This window comes from Mobula hypostoma, chromosome 14 (genome assembly GCF_963921235.1).
Source record: "Mobula hypostoma chromosome 14, sMobHyp1.1, whole genome shotgun sequence".
Taxonomy (NCBI): Eukaryota; Metazoa; Chordata; class Chondrichthyes; order Myliobatiformes; family Myliobatidae; genus Mobula; species Mobula hypostoma.
The window spans coordinates 21,485,285-21,506,979 of record NC_086110.1 but is presented as its reverse complement, the minus strand read 5'-3'; the positions used below and the strand labels follow the sequence as shown (position 1 = coordinate 21,506,979).

The following is a 21,695-nucleotide window of genomic DNA, read 5'->3' as shown; positions in this document are numbered from 1 at the left end:
ACATTTTTAACCCTCCTATTGACATACTGTCGCATCTGTAAATATCGATAAAAGTCTTGTTTTTCTAATAAGTGTTTCTCTTTGAGCATTTCAACACTGAAGTGTTCCTTCTTTCATTATATTGCAAATAGCTGTTATTCCTTTAGCTGTCCAATCCTTAAATCTAGCATCCAGTTTGTTCGGCGTAAAATCCGAGTCATATGCACACTATTTAAGAATTGCAATGTCTCTGTCTCGTTTATATTCTTTTATGATAGTTTTCCATATTTTAAGAGTCCATTTCACCCATGGGTTATCAATAGTATTTATGTAACTTTGTAGATTGTTAACAGCCAAAATTGCCTGTATGGGGATGGAAAGTATCCTTTCCTCAATGTTTTTCCATTGAGCGTCACATGATGGATTGCACCAGCATATCACAGCTCTCAACTGTGCTGCAAAATAGTAATCTCTAAGAGAAGGTAGGCCCCATCCCCCCTTTTCCCAAACTTTTGAGATGAATTCTAGGCCTTTTACCTTGCCATATATATCTTGATAGCATCTTGTTCCATTCATTGAATTGATTTTGGTTAATCTCTATTGGTAGGGTCTGAAAGAGATATAGTAGTCTGGGCAGTATATTCATTTTAATAGGTTCCATCTTGTTATATCTTCCTTAATTTTTTATACATAGGCTGATAATTGCATTCTGATAATTTTGCCAAATCTTTTGACATAATGATACCCAAATATTTGACGGACTCTGTCCGCCATGCCCAAGGATATCTACTTTCAATTTCTCTTGGTGGGCTATAGTTATATGAAAGTAGTTGGGTTTTATCTGTGTTGATCTTGTATCCTGATAATTGGCCATATTGTTCAAAGGATTGCATTAATTTAGGTAAAGAGTATGTTGGTTGCCCTAGATAGATCAAAATGTCATCCACGTAACAGGCCAATTTATGTTCTATCCCCTTAATAGTAATTCCCCTGATACCTTCATTTTATCTGATGTATTGAGCTAATGGTTCCAGATATAATGTGAAGAGTAGTGGTGACCATGCATAACCCTGTCTTGTGCCCCTTTCTAGGGTAAAACTATTAGATAAATGTCCATTGATTTTAATCCTAGCAGTAGGATTGTCAGATAATGCCTGTATAGTTTTAATAATTGTGTCATGTGGACCAAATCTATGTAAAACTCTGTAAAGAAAATTCCAATTAACCGAATCAAATGCCTTTTCAGCGTCCATGCTTATCACGATTGCTTCAATTTCATTTTTTTTATATGATCCATAATGTGAAGTGTCCTTCGTATATTGTCTTGTGTTTGGCGTTGTTGTATAAAACCTGTCTGATCATTATGTATCAGTGCGGGTCGAAACTCTTCTAATCGTTTGGCCATGATGGAGGTAAATAATCTATAATCCACATTAAGAACAGATATTGGTCTAAATGACCCACATTCCATTTTATCCTTGCCTTCTTTCGGTATAGCTGAGGTTATCGCCTCCTTCCAGCTGGGTGGCATTTGTGCTTTTCTCAGGACCCAGTTCAGTGTGGGGAGTAAAACAGGAATTAACTCACTTCTAAACTCTTTATACCACTCTGCCGTATATCCATCTGTTCTTGGTAACTTGCTTAATTTAAGCCTACTGATTGCAGTTTTTAGTTCAGCTTCAGTTATGTCAGCAATATCGTTCTATTTTGTTCCTTACTTAAAGTGGGTAACTCTAAAGAATTCGGGAAGGTGTCAATTTGGGTTATGCTTCCCCCTGGAACTTTGGAATATAGAGTTTTGTAAAACATTTCAAAAGCTTCTTGAATTTCACTTAGCTTTTTTTTTATCACTGTTGTTCTTGGATCCCTAATTCTATGAATTGTATTTTCTGCTGTTCTTTTTTTTCAGTTTCCACGCCAGTATTTTCATAGATTTAGATCCACTTTCATAGTGTCTCTGTTTCAGAAACATTAAATTTTTTCTAATTTCTCGTGTAGCCAAACTATTAATTTCATTCCTAATTTTTATAATTTCCTCTGGTGTATCCTGTGCCAAGCTCAATTTGTGTTTTTTTTCTAGTTCTTTCAGCTTATTTTGTAGTTCCTCTAAGGTTTTATTCCTTTTTTTTTCTTATATGAAGATATTGCTATAATTTTCCCTCTTAAGACAGCCTTTGAACCAACATGTCGAGGAACCGACTAGAGAGCAGGCTATTCTGGACTGGGTTTTGAGCAATGAGGAAGGGTTAATTAGCGATCTTGTTGTGAGAGGCCCCTTGGGTAAGAGTGACCATAATATGGTGGAATTCTTCATTAACATGGAGAGTGACGTAGTTAATTCAGAAACAAAGGTTCTGAACTTAAAGAGGGGTAACTTTGAAGGTATGAGACGTGAATTAGCTAAGATAGACTGGCAAATGACACTTCAAGGATTGACGGTGGATATGCAATGGCAGGCATTTAAAGGTTGCATGGATGAACTACGACAATTGTTCATCCCAGTTTGGCAAAAGAATAAATCAAGGAAGGTAGTGCACCCGTGGCTGACAAGAGAAATTAGGGATAGTATCAATTCCAAAGAAGTAGCATACAAATTAGCCAGAGAAAGTGGCTCACCTGAGGACTGGGAGAAATTCAGAGTTCAGCAGAGGAGGACAAAGGGCTTAATTAGGAAGGGGAAAAAAGATTATGAGAGAAAACTGGCAGAGAACATAAAAACGGACTGTAAAAGCTTTTATAGATATGTAAAAAGGAAAAGACTGATAAAGACAAATGTAGGTCCCCTGCAAACAGAAACAGGTGAATTGATTATGGGGAGCAAGGACATGGCAGACCAATTGAATAATTACTTTGGTTCTGTCTTCACTAAGGAGGACATAAATAATCTTCCAGAAATAGTAAGGGACAGAGGGTCCAGTGAGATGGAGGAACTGAGCGAAATACATGTTAGTAGGGAAGTGGTGTTAGGTAAATTGAAGGGATTGAAGGCAGATAAATCCCCAGGGCCAGATGGTCTGCATCCCAGAGTGCTTAAGGAAGTGGCCCAAGAAATAGTGGATGCATTAGTGATAATTTTTCAAAACTCGTTAGATTCTGGACTAGTTCCTGAGGATTGGAGGGTGGCTAATGTAACCCCACTTTTTAAAAAAGGAGGGAGAGAGAAACCGGGGAATTATAGGCCAGTTAGCCTAACGTCGGTGGTGGGGAAACTGCTGGAGTCAGTTATCAAGGATGTGATAACAGCACATTTGGAAAGCGGTGAAATGATCGGACAAAGTCAGCATGGATTTGTGAAAGGAAAATCATGTCTGACGAATCTCATAGAATTTTTTGAGGATGTAACTAGTAGAGTGGATAGGGGATAACCAGTGGATGTGGTATATTTGGATTTTCAAAAGGCTTTTGACAAGGTCCCACATAGGAGATTAGTGTGCAAACTTAAAGCACACGGTATTGGGGGTAAGGTATTGGTGTGGGTGGAGAATTGGTTAGCAGACAGGAAGCAAAGAGTGGGAATAAACGGGACCTTTTCAGAATGGCAGGCGGTGACTAGTGGGGTACCGCAAGGCTCAGTGCTGGGACCCCAGTTGTTTACAATATATATTAATGACTTGGATGAGGGAATTAAATGCAGCATCTCCAAGTTTGCGGATGACACAAAGCTGGGTGGCAGTGTTAGCAGTGAGGAGGATGCTAAGAGGATGCAGGGTGACTTGGATAGGTTGTGTGAGTGGGCAAACTCATGGCAGATGCAATTTAATGTGGATAAATGTGAAGTTATCCACTTTGGTGGCAAAAATAGGAAAACAGATTATTATCTGAATGGTGGCCGATTAGGAAAAGGGGAGGTGCAACGAGACCTGGGTGTCATTATACACCAGTCATTGAAAGTGGGCATGCAGGTACAGCAGGCGGTGAAAAAGGCGAACGGTATGCTGGCATTTATAGCGAGAGGATTCGAGTACAGGAGCAGGGAGGTACTACTGCAGTTGTACAAGGCCTTGGTGAGACCACACCTGGAGTATTGTGTGCAGTTTTGGTCCCCTAATCTGAGGAAAGACATCTTTGCCATAGAGGGAGTACAAAGAAGGTTCACCAGATTGATTCCTGGGATGGCAGGTCTTTCATATGAAGAAAGACTGGATGAACTGGGCTTGTACTCGTTGGAATTTAGAAGATTGAGGGGGGATCTGATTGAAACGTATAAGATCCTAAAGGGATTGGACAGGCTAGATGCGGGAAGATTGTTCCCGATGTTGGGGAGGTCTAGAACGAGGGGTCACAGTTTGAGGATAGAGGGGAAGCCTTTTAGGACCGAGGTTAGGAAAAACTTCTTCACACAGAGAGTGGTGAATCTGTGGAATTCTCTGCCACAGCAAACTGTTGAGGCCAGTTCATTAGCTATGTTTAAAAGGAAGTTAGATATGGCCCTTGTGGCTACAGGGGTCAGGGGGTATGGAGGGAAGGCTGGGTTCTGAGTTGGATGATCAGCCATGATCATAATAAATGGCGGTGCAGGCTCGAAGGGCCGAATGGCCTACTCCTGCACCTATTTTCTATGTTTCTATGTTTCATAGTATCCTATAGAATGGGAGGTGAAACCTCTCTGCTATCATTGAATTCTAAGTAAAGACCAATTTCTTTTTTAATTTGTTCCTTAAAATAGGAATCACTGAGTAGACTTGAATTTAGTTTCCAAATAGTATTCTTTGGTTGTAGGTCAAGATCAACAGATAAATATATAGGTATGTGGTCACTTACGTCCATTGTCCCAATTCCGCAGGTGTTTATTTTGTCTTTATCTTTTCCAAGTGTTATGAAATAGTCTATTCTTGTATATAGGAAATGGGGGGCAGAAAAATGAGTGTAATTCCTTCTATCGGGGAAAAGATCCCTCCATACATCAATTAGACCAACATCCTCAAAAAGAGTGTTAACTTTCTTATGGAAGGAACACACATAAAAGTTACTGGTGAATGCAGCAGACCAGGCAGCATCTCTAGGAAGAGGTACAGTCGACGTTTCGGGCTGAGACCCTTCATCAGGATTAACTGCAAGAAGAGATGGTAAGAGATTTGAAAGGGGGAGGGGGAGATCCAAAATAATAAGAGAAGACAGGAGGGGGAGGGATGGAGCCAAGGGCTGAACAGTTGATTGGCAAAAGGGATATGGGAGGATCATAAGACGGGAGGCCTAGGGAGAAAGAAAGGGGGAGGGGGGAAGCCCAGAGGATGGGCAAGGAGTATAGTGAGAGGGACAGAGGAAGAAAAAGGAGAGAGAGAAAAAGAAAGAATATATATATATATATATATATATATATATATATAAAAAATCAATCAATCAGAGGTGGGGCATTAACAGAAGTTAGAGAAGTCAGTGTTCATGCCATCAGGTTGGAGGCTACCCAGACGGGATATAAGGTGTTGTCCCTCCAACCTGAGTGTGGCTTCATCTTGACACTAGAGGAGGCTGTGGACAGACATATCAGAATGTGAATGGGATGTGGAATTAAGATGTGAGGCCACTAGGAGATCCTGCTTTCTCTGGCGGACAGAGCGTAGGTGTTCAGCGAAACGGTCTCCCAGTCTGTGTCGGGTCTCGCCAATATATAGAAGGCCGCATCGGGAGCACGGGACGCAGTATATCACCCTGGCCGACTCACAGGTGAAGTGTCACCTCACCTGGGAGGACTGTCTGGGCCCTGAATAGTGGTGAGGGAGGAAGTGTAAGGGCATATGTAGCACTTGTTCCGCTTACAAGGATAAGTGCCGGGAGGGAGAGCCAGGTTGGAGGAACAGCACCTTGTATTCTGTCTGGGTAGCCTCCAACCTGATGGCATGAACATTAACTTCTCAGACTTCTGTTAATGCCCCACCTCCCCCTTGTACCCCACCCGTTATTTATTTATTTTCTCTCTCTCTCTCTCTCTCTCTCTCTCTCTCTCTCTCTCTCTCCCCCTCATTCTCTCTCTCTCTCCCTCTCATTCTCTCTCTCTCTCCCTCTCATCTCTCTCTCTCTCTCTCTCTCTCTCTCTCTCTCTCTCTCTCTCTCTCTCTCTCTCTCTCTCTCTCTCTCTCTCTCTCTCTCCCTCTCTCTCTCCCTCTCTCTCTCCCTCTCTCTCTCCCTCTCTCTCTCCCTCTCTCTCTCCCTCTCTCTCTCCCTCTCTCTCTCCCTCTCTCTCTCCCTCTCTCTCTCCCTCTCTCTCTCCCTCTCTCTCTCCCTCTCTGTCCCTCTGTCTATACTGGCCCATCCTCTGGGCTTCCTCCCTCTCCCTTTCTTTCTCCCTAGGCCTCCCATCGTATGATCCTCTCATATCCCTTTTGCCAATCACCTGTCCAGCTCTTGGCTCTGTCCTTCCCCCTCCTGTCTTCTCCTATCATTTTGGATCTCTTCCCCCCCCCCACCCACTTTCAAATCTCTTACTATCTCCTCTTTTGGTTAGTCCTGACGAAGGGTCTTGCCCCGAAACGTCGTCTGTACCTCTTCCTAGAGATGCTGCCTGGCCTGCTGCGTTCACCAACAACTTTCATGTGTGTTGCTTGAAATTCCAGCACCTGCAGATTTCCTGGTGTTTGTGTTCTTATGCAAGGACTTTGTTTCATAAGTTTTTCTATTGGAAGAGTCTAACTTTGGTTGTAATTGTGAATTTAAGTCTCCCCCACATATCAAGAGACCTTCGGTTTCTGTTACATAATATTAGGAATTTTCTGGAAGAAACTTGGTGGTGCGTATATATTCAATAAAGTAACTGGATTTCCATCTATATTTCCCCTTACCAGAATATATCTGCCCTCCTTATCTCCCATTTCGAATACTTTTTCCAAAATTTAGCTTGCTTGAGGTGAGAATAGCAACTCCTCTTCTATGTCCTGATTTATATGAGGAGAAAAACAGATTAGTGAAGCCCATTCTCTTTAATTTTCCATGCTCATTATCACTTAAGTGAGTTTCCTGTAAATACACTACATGGGTTTTTCTTTTTTCATTTTTGATAGAATTTTACTTTGTTTGATTGGATTTAACAGCCCATTGACATTAAAGAAATGAATTTTACTTTGTCCTTAGCTAAGTGTATTTATCTGTTAGTATATCATTGAAGTTTGCAGAATATAACTTAATTGATCTACTCCCTGCACAAATAAGAACCAAGAAATGTGAATAATTGAAAAAAAGGTAACAAAGGTGTGATTCCAAGGCTGGGGTCTCTAGATGACTCTGGGTTGAGCTAGAGGAAACGTCTAGCCGTGGGGGATAGCCCCTCCTACCTGTGAGTTGAGGGCCCCTGTTGCAGTACCTATAAAAGTAAGTTAAAAAATCTATGTCCATTACACAGAAATGATTTCCCTGTTTATTCCTATATATATATATATATATATATATATATATTCTCATTTAGGTGGGGAAAAAGGAGTGAATGAATGAATTAAAAAAAATTGAGTAATATAAAATCCACATTATAATACGTATTTCTCGAGATAGGTATATCACCGTCTATTTTTGCTCCTGTTTAGTTTATCTGCACTTCTAAAGTTAGCGAAACCTTATGGCTGTTCTGGAGGAGGTGAGGGCTGTGTTTGGAGAACTCTCAGTCTCTTTCTAATATCCTTCTCTCATCCTCCTCCCATTCCCTGCTTTCTCCGTTCTCTTACTACTTCCCAAGCAGATCGGGATAGCTGCTCTGCCAGACTTTCCCTTGTTTTGACCACGCTAACGGGTAGTCCTCTGTTGTTCATGTCTGTAGTTGCCTCTTCCACTGTCTGATATAGCTGTATCTCTCCTTCGTAAAATTAATCCTTGGAATTTAATCTTTTCTTGCTTTAATATTCATTTTGCTTTGGAATATTTCTTCCGTTTCTGTAGAACCTCCGGGGGGGTAATCATGATCGAAGTTTATTAACTTCCCATTCCAAAGCACCTCCTTCTTACCCCAGGCCCTTCATTGAATCTCCGCCTTGCTCTTGAATCGAAGGAATCTAAGTACTATTGAGTGTGGCTTACTTTCTCTGTCTCTGGGAGGCTTCGGGATGAGCAAACGATGCGTCCTTTCAATTTCAATCTCCATAGTTGGGGGAATCTGCAGTGCTTCCCACGGCAACTTTTCTACAAACTCTGTCATCGACAATCCCTCCGCTCCTTCGGGAACATTATAAATCTTGATATTTGTCCATTGCGATCTTCCCTCCTGGTCAAGCAATTTACTTTCCTGTTGATTTAATATTTTTATCGTCTTACTTAGTATCCGTTCCACGTTTTGCAGGTGATCTTCCACCTTCTCAATTCGAGTCTCTGCCACCGCTATTTTCTGATTGACGTTGGCGAGTTCTGACTCTATATCATTTAGTTGCTGTTTTATATCTTTTTGGACTTCCCTTATCTCTTCCAGAATCCTTATCATATTTGCCGCTTCGCCTGAACGAGGCCCAGCGTCAGCCTGGCCACCACGCGCACGTGTAGGAGAGCCACGTGCTGCACCTCTCTCTTCCATAGGCTCCGCAATGATGCTTTTTTTATCTCCATTCTTTTTCCCCATTCTTGCCCCCCTTATCAATTCAGATATTTTTGGAAGATCTTATACTTAATGGATTAATGGGGCAAAATATGCGTTTTTCCGAGGAGCTGTTGATTTAAGCTGCCATTCTGGACGATGACGTCACCGGAACTGGAGTTGCTTTCATTCTAATTAAAACATGAAATCCTTGGATATTTATCGGATTTGCAGAATGAATTATAGGTTAATTGTAATGGCTGTTGAGAGCTTTAAAATTTGTGTACTTGTCAGTTTGGCGTGATTGAAAACATTTTGAACTTTTCTGTCCAGAATTTTTCAGCTGGTGATACTTAATGTGTTTAAATTGACCGGTGCCCAAATAACATACAATTTAAATAAGGAGGGTATATTCTGCTGAATGTTTGTTCCATTTAGTGTTTTTGCAGAGAGATCATTGGTTTGGTCTTCCAGTGGGAACCTGACATAATGTTGGAAGATATGGCCCCTGATTACCTAATTGTAGTCTTTGAAACATCTTTTCTCTAAAAGAGAAACTGTTATTTTCTTAATACCTGTTGAGGCAGATTTGACTTAATTTTGTAATTGTGCTTTTGTTTTAGATTGAAACTTCTTGCCTTTCTTGGGAAGCACAGCAGTTCCAAGGTAAAGATGCTATTGTGGAAAAACTTACTGTAAGTATGCTTTTAAAATTACTTCATGGTTTGGACATGGTAGGATGGGGCAAGTAAGGCTATGTCCACACTAGACCAGATAAATCTATTACTGAAGCTTCTTCTCTTCGTTTTGACTCTCCGTCCACATTGAAACGGCGTTTTCCTCCCCCGAAAACAGAGCTTTTCAGAAACGCTCTCCAGAATGCTTAAATTTGAAAACGCCGGTTGGCGGTTGTAGTGTGTACGGGGTAACCGGCTATTTTTCAGACCGCTGTTATGATGTGCCGGAGCAAATGGTGGTGGCAGCACGGCATTTCATTGTCTTCTGAATGCAACCTCTAAGACCACAACAATATCTGACAATAGATGTGTAACAGCCTAATGTAACATTGTATGGAAATAGAAGATAACACTGATGCAGACATGTTTTATACATTTAGCAAGGTGCTTTATTAATGTATTGCTTGTGCAAACATTCAGTAGATGCAGTTGTCACTTTTGCCCATTAATAAGCCTGATTGCATTTAGTTGTAGCTGTCATCCCTTTCATCGGTGAAGAGACTATGGGTGTAGGAAATGTTTCTGGACAAATGCGCACCAAGTCTTTCGTTTGGCAATTTCCTTTTTGTTTTGGCGTGTGCGTCTGCGTGCGTGCGTGTGCGATGTTGGCGGGGCAATGTCTTTTTCATGCCTTTACAAGGCGTGGAGGGAGAGAGAGAGACTCTTCACACAGACATTTCGCAGTATTTTTCCCTTTTTATTTTATGAGGTCGAGTTGCGATCTCGACACTCAACCTGGCAGGGATGGAAAGCGTGCTTGGTTTTGAACCTGGGAACCTCCGTTCCAGGGTCCGGAGCTGATGTCATTGCGCCACCAGCCGGCCCTGGCAGTTTCCTTTTCAGTTTTTATGGTCTGTAAATGGCCAAACGTGCACCAAGTATACCGTTTCCTCTTTGCTTGTTTTCTGTGTGTCCTGCACATACCCAGTAGGAAGAGATTTGCCCACATATCGGTTTTAATGTGGACAGAGGTATTTTCAAAACTGCCTAGTTTGGACACCTGTCGTTTTTTACGTGAAACTGGCGTTTTTCAAAATGATCCGGATAATTTTGAAAATTAACCATTTTCTCTTCATTTTGACCGTCCGTCCACATTGAAATGGTGTTTTCATCCCCGAAAACGGAGCTTTTCTAAAACACTCTCCAGAGTGTGTAAATTTGAAAACGATTGTTGTGCATTGTAGTGTGGACGGGGTAAATGGAAATATTTAAAAACGCTGCCATGACACCACCACAACAACAATGCTTTTTCTGCTTCTGCTTGGTACTGTGCAAGCACTGCCGGACGGCTGTTATAACGCGCAGTCGGTGTGAACGGCGTGAGAGTTAAATTGTAAAGTGAGCTTTTTTGACTACATAATATTCCGGAGTATAAGCTGACCCCCCATTTTCAAGGTTAAAAAAGTGACCTTTTCATGTTACCTTTGTATAGGCCTACCCCTTTTGTAGATGTTTTTGATTTAACCAGAAAAGATCACAAGATCTCACATGCCGGTTCTCAGCTTTGCTGGATCCGGAACCTGGAAATTATGTGAACCAGTACCTGCTAAGAAAACAGGCCTACACATTGTAGAGCGTTATAAGTGAATTCTTAATAAATAAATCAGGGAGGGAAATTTTGGATTAGGTCTCCAATGGTAAAGAATCCTCTGAAATGTAACCCCTGTGAAACCATTTAGCGCCCATCGTAATCTCGTTAAAACACAACACGGGGTGGCGGGATCAGTACATGTACTCAGTATTGAGTTTGCGACCACCATGTACAAAAGATTAAAACGAATGCAATATGATGCTGGCTTCAAGCTGAAGGTTGTTGATTTTGCTAAAGGAACGAATAATTCTGCAGCTGCTAAGAAGTTTAGTGTAAACGAGAAACAGGTGAGAGAGTGGAGAAAGGCAGAGGACACGCTGAGGGAAATGCCAAAGGCGAAATGTGCAAACCGCCGGAAAACATGACAGTGGCCAGAACTGGAAGAAAAAGTTTTAGAGTGGGTGAATCACCAGCGATCGTCTGGATACATTTTTACCAGAGAAATGATTCGAGTTCAAGCGTTGAAATGGGACGAAAAACACCGAGAGGTCAGTGAAAATTTCAAAGCTACGCGAAGTTGGTGCACCGGTTTATGAATAGACGTGATCTTGTGTTGAGACAAAAAACAAAGATTGCTCAGAAAATTTCTGCGGGGTGTCGTTGTTTATGTCCAAAAACGCAAGATGAAGCAGGTTGCTTGAAGTGGGTTAAAGAGGTGTGACGTCGACGTCCCGAAGGTTTCGGGAAGGAAAAGTCGCTACTTGTCTGGGACGTGTTCAAAGCGCACTTGTCAGGTGAGACAAACGCAGCATTGAAAGCTGAAAATATGGACATTGCAGTCATCCCCGGTGGTTTGATGTCCGTGCTCCAGCCACTAGATGTGAGTTTGAACAAACCATTCAAAGAATTCATGCATCGACAGTGGAACGAACTTGACTCAAAAATAGCCAATAAATGTGACCTGTCTTCTGTGTATTTGTTTTTCCAAAGTTGGCACCCTCTATACAAGCCGAGCCCCTAATTTTAGGACCAAAATTTAGGGCCAAATTCTCAGCTTATACACCTTTATTTACGGTATTTAAAATCGCTGTCATGACGTGCTGGAACAGATGACGGCAGCGCGGCATTTCATTGTTTTCTTGAACGCAACCTAACAATTTCAGAACAGACGACAACAAGACTGAAGCCAGAAGTGTTTGAAATGTACTCACCAAATACTTTGACCCATAGCTTACTGAATAAATAAGTATACTCACTTTGCCCTGTTTTCTGTCCTTGCTTATATGAAGGTAGTTTACCTATTTATGCAAGTACTTCTCTGACAATAGATGTGTAACAGCCTAATGTAACATTGTATGGAAATACAAGATAACATTGATGCAGACATGTTTGATACATTTAACAAGGTGCTTTATTAATGCAACAGAGTTGGTCAGTTTTTCAATGTTCGTTGTCAGCTGGGTCATACTGTCTGTGAACTCCCCGTTGGTTGCCTCCATACGCTCCAGTATTTGTTCCTCCTGCGCGAGAGCCAACAGCAATTCCTTTGAAGTTTTTCTAGTCTGTAACTGGACAAATATGCACCAAGTGTACCGTTTCCTCTTGGCTTGTTTTCTGTGTGTCGTGAGCATGCCCAGTAGGAGGAGATTCGCCCAAATATCCGTTCTAATGTGGACGGAGATATTTTGAAAAACGCTTGGTGTGGACACCTGTCGTTTTTACTCGAAACTGGCATTTTCAAAATTATCCAGTCTAGGGTGGGCGTAGCCTAAATGTTGTTCCTTAATGGTCGTATTCACAGATTTCTAAGGATGTGTAAATTGGAATGAATAGGGTGCAGATAGAGCAGTTAAGCTTAGAGTAAAGTACTGAATATGGAAGATGCATAGAAAGCAAATGTTTTTGATTAAAATTTATTTTTTGAAACCCATAACAATTAAAAGCTGTCTAATTTCTATCTGTAGAGAAATAAAGTTTATACTTAGCAACTTGGTTCTGTATTGGCTACTTACATCGTGGTCAGCAGTGAAGCCCACTGGCTTATTGCTGACCTTAATATGCAGGCAGAATATACATAGATAGGGTGTTCATTTTAACAGTTTTCTCAGCTACAACAACGGTAATCTCTTTTTTTTAAAAACAGAGCCTTCCATTTGCAAAGATACTGCATCTGGTAACTGCACAAGACCATCAACCCACACCTGATAATTGCATTCTGAGTATGGTAGTCGGACAACTTAAGGTAAGTGTTTTTCTGTACATTGCACACTGTTTCTGATGATAATAAAAAGTTCACTTGATTGTCCTTTTATGTCCTGGTTTCCTTTCACATCCCAAATGTGTGCTGGTAGGTTAATTAACTACTGTAAACTGACTTTCCATAGCAAAAGAATCAAAAGGGGATGTTGGGCATGAAAGAGAGAATAGCTGCATGACCAGAAGTATAAGCAGGGAGAATGGAACTAATGGGGTTGCTGTGCTGGGAGCTGTATAGACTTGGATGAAATAGTTTGTAAGAATATACATTACATGTTTATACGTATGTAGAGTTTCAGAAACTGTCCCAAGTTAGCAAGATAAAAAAGCTAGTTTAAAGTTTGTTTAAATATTGGGACAGGAAAACATAGCTAAGTTGTGTTCCATATCCAAACCATTTGCTTAAATCCATAGATAGCTATTTGGTAAATTATTGTTGCTGAATGTTAGTTGTCTTAAAATAAATTTAATCACTTTATGTTTTGTGTGCTCTTTCCCAGTAGCCAGCAGATTCAGCTTGTAATATTGTATTGCTAGAATCTGGATTCATTCCTTTGACAAAATATGATCCCAGAAATAACACTGATCTGTAGATTTCAATAATATGTTCTGTAGTCTATTGAAAGAACACCACTTGTGTTGCAGCATTTACACACACATTTGTTGTAATGCTGCACTAGCAAGGAAGGTATGTTAAAGGGGAAAATTATAAAGCAAGTTGTTTTTATTAGAAATACACATTTCTGGAGAAACAAAGTCTGTAAGAGTTTATTGACTTGCACTATGCATACAATATGGCATGAATTTGCCTTTGTCAGGTTCTGTTTGATGACTATGTTTTTATTAGTTTAAGTAGCCTGAGTATTGAAGTTGTTGATTCTAGATTTGCAAGTTGGAAAATATGGACTTTTGTGGTCCATGTCTCTGTTTCATTGAAATACCAATGGCAGGACTTGTTTGCTGCTTTTAAAATGTGAAAGTCGCTTTTGAAAAAGTGGACGAACTTGGAAATGAACTGTGGAATGTTGATTGAACCACTGGCATGTGACTAAAGGCAAAGTCCTAGAATGGGCTAATTTTTTTGGGTGGGGGGAACAAATTAACTGGGCTATCATAAGGGATAGTTCCAAAGCCTGTGGGATTATTGGATTGGAGTAAGTACCCGCCACAAATGACTGTCATTAAAACTTCGTTTTCTTTCAAACTTCATTCTTTCTGGTGATTACATACATCTTTTCCATTTTGTCTTATTTCTTCCTGCACTTAGTCATTTCACCATTACCACACCACTGATAAATATTTTTGCCATTTGTCAACCCTGAGACATTGTGTTTTGTCCCTTAATTCATAATGGTATGTTTTGTGTAAAGGTAATGGATGTTTTGTCATCCAGAAGATTGCAAAGACAATAGGTCTTGTCCTACAGAGTTTCTGAGATATTGTTAGTTTTTTGAGCCAAGAAAAATTGTCCTTGAGGTTTGAGGAGATTTTTTGAGTCACTTTTTATAGTGAGAATTTTAGTTTATTTTTATACTGAATATGAGGTGCTGTCAAGCTTTATGCCATTTTTTTCTGAGATCAAAGCTGTATCTGGACAGATGATCTTAGAGCAAAATCTGTATAGAGTATTTGGGGACGTCTCCACCTTTCTAACTGGCATAATCTGCATCAATCCTTTCCATCAGCCTTTCTGTTTTTGTATTCTTCCTTATCTTCTCTGTTACAAAAGAATGAAAGAACTAGAAGCAGGAGTAGCCATCTAGCTGAACCTGTTTTCTATTAATTGAGATCATCTCATTTGCCTTGATTTCCCTTAGTAACCAAAGGTATATTTAACATTATGTTCAAACCAAGTAAAACCAACTCTCCCAGTAAAAGTTCATAGTACAAAATGCAAATCAATTGTAATAGTATTGTCCTTGGTTTCAACTCTCTTATTAGTTGAAAGAATTGTTTATGGTCAAACATTTTGATAGCATATGTCATTTGAAACCTCAGAACCATTACCTTATCCATGGTTGGAAAAAAAGTCTGTGGTTCATGTTTTACTTCATAAACTTTGTTTCTTTTGTTATAATTCCAATGAACTTTATTTTTTTCTTTCCAGTAATAGCCCTTATTACTGAATATCCATAAATTGTACACAGTTCTGTAGCTGTGAGCTATCTAATGATATAGTAAAATTTAATATCCTCCTTTTCATATTCATACACCAATGTGCAAAGCAAAAAGCACTAACTTTTTTATGTGCGTTACTTTATTTAATAACATGCACTTGTGTGGATAGTTTTTTTTAGTTACACTTGGTTTAAATCCCTGCATTGAAAGAGATTGCCATGCTAAAAATTAACATTCTTCCCTGAATGTTTGTATCTATGCAAAGTATACACAGCTGACGATCCTGGCAAATTGAGGGAATTAATAAGTGGGAGGGGTGGTGGTTGTGAAGATTCATTTTCAACTAGTTAGTTTTATATTCATGTTATATATTGTCTTTTAGTAATTTGCAGTCAGTGTGGATCTGTTTTCTGGAGTCCAATATAAACCTTGTGAAGCATAATGTTTGGTTTTGTAAAACTCCTGCAACGGTTTAACTTTTCCTAACAGGTTTTCAACATATTTGTTTATAGAAGGCTAATCAAATATTGATTTGAATGTAATTTGAAAATACAGGAATCTAAAATCAAACTTAGTAACCATTTATTATTTCATCTTTTGCTCAGGCAGATGATGACCAAGTTATAGGCTTTCAACAAACATTTTTATTGAAATGTCTTTGTAATACCTGGGTGTGTACAAATGAGGTCTTCAGGCTAGCACTTCACAACCTTTAGTAAATAAGAAGCTCTTTTTCCTCAGTCTATCTTTCCCATCTCCCAGTAAGCATTAAATTTTGCAATTTTGCACGTTTGTGGCACTTGCAGACATTGTCAGCATGTTCATGGCGTGCTTTGCTGCTAAATGTTGAACTGATCTCTAAAAATTTAATTTGCCTCGGTGTTAATAGAAATAAATATAATTCATATCAAGAGTGCTGAATATAAATATATTTTAATTTGTAACCCTTGTGCCAACCTACCATTCCAAAAAGAATAATCATATTCCATATATATATTGCTTGCTTGTATGATTGCTGACTGTTTATTGCTAGATACGTGGGATTATGTTAAATTGCACTGAAGTGACTCTTGAATAAACTGTTAGGATTTACTACAGCAGTATTTTATGGAATATGAGAATACTTTCCAGGCATGTAGTGTTTTCTGATTGATTTTCTTAAAAAGTTAATAGTTTTAATTATTTCTAACCAGTGTGAAAATTTTGCTTCGACTTATTCTGGGCTAGTGCTTACAGCTTTCTTGGATACAATTGGAAATATTATGCATGTTTTGATAACGTTGCATCTATGTAATTTCCAAGTGTGATTTTAATCAATTTAAAATGGATGTAAATGGTTATAATCATTGGCTGTTTTCCTGTCTGAATCTTAGGAGTTCCATGCTGAAATTTCATTCCCCCTAGTAGAAGCATTTGCCATAACAATGCAATAAAATAATATAGATCTTCATGGGATTACACTCAGAGTTATGACATGAAAGTACAGTGGATTCCAGGTCATTGGGACACATCGGGACCAGTGCATTTTGGTCCAATTAATCCACTGCCCCAATTAGCCGAAGTTTCATGGAAATTGTTAAAAGGGTATTATAAAAATTAACTACCTTTTAACTGAGTAACAAACTATGTTGTGGAATATGCTCTTCGAGCCGTGCAGCCAGCAACCCTCAATTTAACTTGAGCCTAATCATGTGACAATTTTCAAAGACCAATTAGCCTACTAACTGGTACGTCTTTGGACTGTGTGAGGAAACTAAAGTAGCCGGAGGAATGGCATGCATTCCACGAGGAAGGCGGACAAACTCCTTACAGAGGACATCAGGATTGAACTCAGAATTCCACCCCAAGCAGTTATGGCATCGCACTAAATGGTACACTAACGTGGCACCCTTTAAATGAAATACATAACAAATTGGAACACTACCAATACAACCACAGTACTATATAGCTGTATTAGTGCCTACTGTTGTTCATGGAGGAATTCATACAGTGTATGCCGCTGTGTTCTTTTGACTATAGGTGAACACAATCAGTGCAAACACCTAGTGCAGTTAATGGACTGCCTTCATACATTGCTTTTGACAATTGCATCATCTAAATCTTCATTTTCATTTTAACATTCAAAATGATTGTCAATATTTTTAACTTCTTCATATTGCCTTAATTGTTGAAGTGGTGAAATTGTTCCATTTTCACTCCCAGTTGTTTCTGGCTTCTCCAAGTCTCAATGCTTGAAGCCACAGTGAGGAAAGTGTTGTGAATTGTCTTTCTGATTATTTATTGCCAACTGTCAGTGACTGTCAGTTTTTTTTTTGAAGTGAATAGCCTGCAACTTCCCTTTGGAGTTCAGCTTGTGAACCACTTATGCGACCTGGCGTTCTTACGGTGTGAAGTGAAGTCTTGGAAGATGCAGGAAGGTTGTGGCTTGTAGGGGTTGAATCAAGGTGGCAGTGCCTGGACCTGAGAGCAGAGAATGGACCAATGTGCGGCCATTGCTGGAGTGGACTTGGGAGGCAAATCGAAGTGGTAGAACAGGCGATGCGGGGTTGAGGTGGTGGGGCCTGAGATTGAAGAACAAGCCAGTGTTTGACCGATTTAAGCATTGGTCTAAATTGGAAAGGTTGAGTATAGGCAGCATCAAGGCAGCAGGTCCCAGGCCCAAGAGTTTATCAAAGCAGCAGGGGCTGGTTCCAAGAGTGAGAAATGACCCATTGTTTAGCCAAATTATGTGCTGGACCAGATTGTAAAGGTCAGGATATCAGGGCTGGAAGTGAGAGACAGGCCAGTGTTCAGCTCATTGCTTGTGAGGTTTACCCATCTCTGCGCTGAACTGAGGTGTGGCCTGTAACAACGGGCTCCTGGATCAGCTGTAGCAATGAACTGGCTTCATGGCTGTGAGCTCACTTTCATGAACTTGCAGAATACCTATCTGCAAGGTTGACCCAGAGATTCCAGGTACCTGTCACTCTTAACTCTAACCCCTGATTTTTGGTCCTTTGTTCACTTCCAGTGAAGTTCAGCATAGGAACCATACCTTGTCTTTGGGTCTCGGCATATTGTAGCCCACTGGATTCCATAGAGAATTCAATAATTTCAGCTAACGACCCTTTCCTACTGTTAAGTTCAAGTAATATTTTGTGAACTCTACTACCTGCTTTACTGATTTCTTTTATTTCAAATTCCAAAAACTGCTTTGTTCTGCACTTTACAATTCTAGATAGATGTTATGTTTCTTTCCAATTGCCCTCATTTTTATTAATATGGCACTGAAGTAGTTGCCACCTGGACAATCTTAGTCTTCACCCTTATTGCAAGACATCTTAGTTCCCTCCAACCCTTCCTCTCTTGCAGCATAGGACACAGTTTTTTTTTAAAGTTCTGAAGGATAATTGATGTGCAATATTAAATTCCTTTCTCTTATAGGCTTTCTGGCCTGTAATATCTCTATTTTCTGTTTTTCTTTCAAAAGTCCACCAAAATTGCATTAGAATATGTGGGAAGTTTGTACTAATGGAAACAATTACTTTTGAAAGAATTAACAAAACAGTAGTGAATTTAGTTGAGTTGATGTTTCAGTAAAATTGTAGATACTTGAGGCTCACCGTATTGATGTGAATTTTTCCTGAAATGTTCAGATACTTCATATGGGTGCACTTGGTCTTTGGAAATTTCAGCAACATAGCGTTTGGTTGTTAAGTTCTTATAAATGATAACATTACCAGTAAGTGTTCAAATATGCAGATACAAGTTTCAGTTTGAGCATTAATCTTGGATAATATTTTATTACATTGCTAAGAAGTAGTTGTATCACTTGATATTTTAAATGGAGCTATTTTGGGTTCTTGTTTTGGAGTTGACGTGGCTATAAACACAGTATTCCTATTGAAGAGTTTAACAGTTGGGGAACAGGTGCTTTGAATTTGTGATTCAAAGAACTAGCTGGTAGTATTTCTTTGCTTTTGGAATATTGTTCTGCCATTTGTTTACATGTAGTGATCCTTAAACATATTTGAAATATGTGGAGCTTTAAACCATCTTAATGATATATAACTACATTTAGTGCTATATATTTTCCATTGAGAAAGAATAATTTGAATGGGATTGTAGTTCTCCAGGTATTATAAACTGATTATATTTCTGCTTGTGTTTACAGTGCACTTTTAATTTGGGTGAATGGATTGTTAATCCAAGGTTATACTGATGAGGAAGGGATAAAATGTAATGGTGAAGTTTGGTAAAGTGTGCTAGGTTTTAGACATTTTGGTAAAAACATTGGACTTAAGTTTAGATTGATATCACTTAAAGGGGACTAGGCAGGAGCAGTAGGTGTTTTGCAATTAGTGGTTTTTAGCTAAGTGGACCTGAACAGATATTTTTGAAACTACACGTTCTGTTCTTGACTAAAATGATACTTACAGAAATTGCTAAGTTATATGATAAAGCAGGATTTCAAAGGTATTTGCAGAAGTGTGATATAAGACCAAAATTTTATAATAATGCAGAAATGTAACTTTAAACTTTGCCCATTTGGTTAGTATACAATAAATATTGGCCATTTTATGAGGTACACCTATATACCTTCTCGTTAATGCGAATCAATCAGTCTTGGCAGCAACTCAATGCATAAAGGGACACAGGCATGGTCAATCAGTTCAGTTGTTGTTCAGACCAAACATCAGAATGTGGAAGAAATGTAATCTAAGTGACTTTGACTGTAGAATATTTGGTGCCAGATAGGGTGATTTGAGTATCTGTGAAACTGCTGATCTCTTGGGATTTTCACACACAACAGTCTCTAGAGTTTACAGAAAATTGTGCAATAAACAAGGAAATCCAGTAAGCAGCAGTTCTGTGGGTGAAAATGCCTTGTTAATAAGAGATCAGAGGAGAATGGCAAGGCTGGTCAAGCTGACAGGAAGACGACAGTAACTCAAGTTATGCGTTACAACAGTGGTATGCAGAAGACCACAAACATACAGAAACACACTCAGTGGCCACTTCATTGGGTACAGGAGTGACCACTGTGTGTATCTTAGAAGTTGGATTCAGTTTATGAATATTAGTAACACTTCAGTACTTCCTGTCTTTTTGAGAAAAATGTGCATCCATATGGCATGGCATGATATTGAGTATAGAAGGATTTGTTGGGAGCAGCTCCAGGTTTACCTAAAAGTGAGGAACTAAGCTACTAAAACTACAGAACAGGACCAGACGTATTCTAAATTGTATGGAGTAGATAAATTTCTATCCTCCTCACCACATTTACTTGTAAATAAAACAGCATTTACCCAAGATTCCCATCATCACAAAACAGTCAATAGTTTAACTTGCTTTGCATGATATAAGGAAATGACTGACAGTACTGGATACGACAGTATTATGGGACTAGACAATATCCTCGGACTCCAGAATATGTTGAGTCTCTAGCCAGGCTGTTCCAGTATAGATTAAAGCAGTGGTTCTCAACTTGGGGCTATGGACTTCAGTTAATGGTAGGGGTTCATGGCATTAAAAAGGCTAGGAACCCCTGGTTTAAAGACTGACATCTTTCTGATGGTATGAATAAATTGTCCGGTATGTTTTGTTCACAAATGCAGGGCAAGTTCAATTTGACTAATTACCACCCATATGGTCTTCCCTTCATCATCCACGGAGGCTTGAAAATCATTGACATTGGTATTATTAAGTAATATTTTTGCACCAGTAACCACTTTAGGTTTCACCTGTATCACCTTGGGTTCAGATCCCATCATAGTGTTTATCGAAGCTTGATCCGAGTTGTGAGAATCATGTCTACTATGCCAACACGAGGAATTCTGCAGATGCTGGAAATTCAAGCAATACACATCAAAGTTGCTGGTGAACGCAGCAGGCCAGGCAGCATCTCTAGGAAGAGGTACAGTCGACGTTTCAGGCCGAGACCCTTCGTCAGGACTAACTGAAGGACGAGTGAGTAAGGGATTTGAAAGTTGGAGGGGGAGGGGGAGATCCAAAATGATAGGAGAAGACAGGAGGGGGAGGGATGGAGCCAAGAGCTGGACAGGTGATTGGCAAAAGGGATATGAGAGGATAATGGGACAGGAGGCCCAGGGAGAAGGAAAAGAGGGAGGGGGGGGAACCCAGAGGATGGGCAAGGGGTATAGTCAGAAGGACAGAGGGAGAAAAAGGAGAGCGAGAGAAAGAATGTGTGTATATAAATAAATAACGGCGGGGGTACGAGGGGGAGGTGGGGCATTAGCGGAAGTTTGAGAAATCAATGTTCATGCCATCAGGTTGGAGGTTATCCAGATGGAATATAAGGTGTTGTTCCTCCAACCTGAGTGTGGCTTCATCTTTACAGTAGAGGAGGCCGTGGATAGACATGTCAGAATGGGAATGGGATGTGGAATTAAAATGTGTGGCCACTGGCAGATCCTGCTTTCTCTGGCAGACAGAGTGTAGGTGTTCAGCAAAACGATCTGCCGGTCTGCGTCGGGTCTCTCCAATATATAGAAGGCCTCCTAGATGGATGGAAACATCACATTACGATTTAGGAAGCACCTGTTAGGCCACTGAGAGGAGATGCTTGTGAAGGACTGTGGTAGTGACT

At 39.9% G+C, this 21,695-nt stretch overlaps 1 protein-coding gene across 1 annotated transcript in view; it reads left to right on the top strand.

The window, feature by feature from the left end:
* Positions 1-21,695, top strand: part of nutf2 (nuclear transport factor 2) — a 63,437-nt gene that overhangs the window by 32,011 nt on the left and 9,731 nt on the right. The window contains exons 3-4 of the mRNA XM_063066788.1: positions 9,088-9,159; positions 12,876-12,974. Of these exons, the coding sequence (XP_062922858.1) occupies positions 9,088-9,159; positions 12,876-12,974 (171 nt within the window). The remainder of the gene's footprint in view (positions 1-9,087; positions 9,160-12,875; positions 12,975-21,695) is intronic.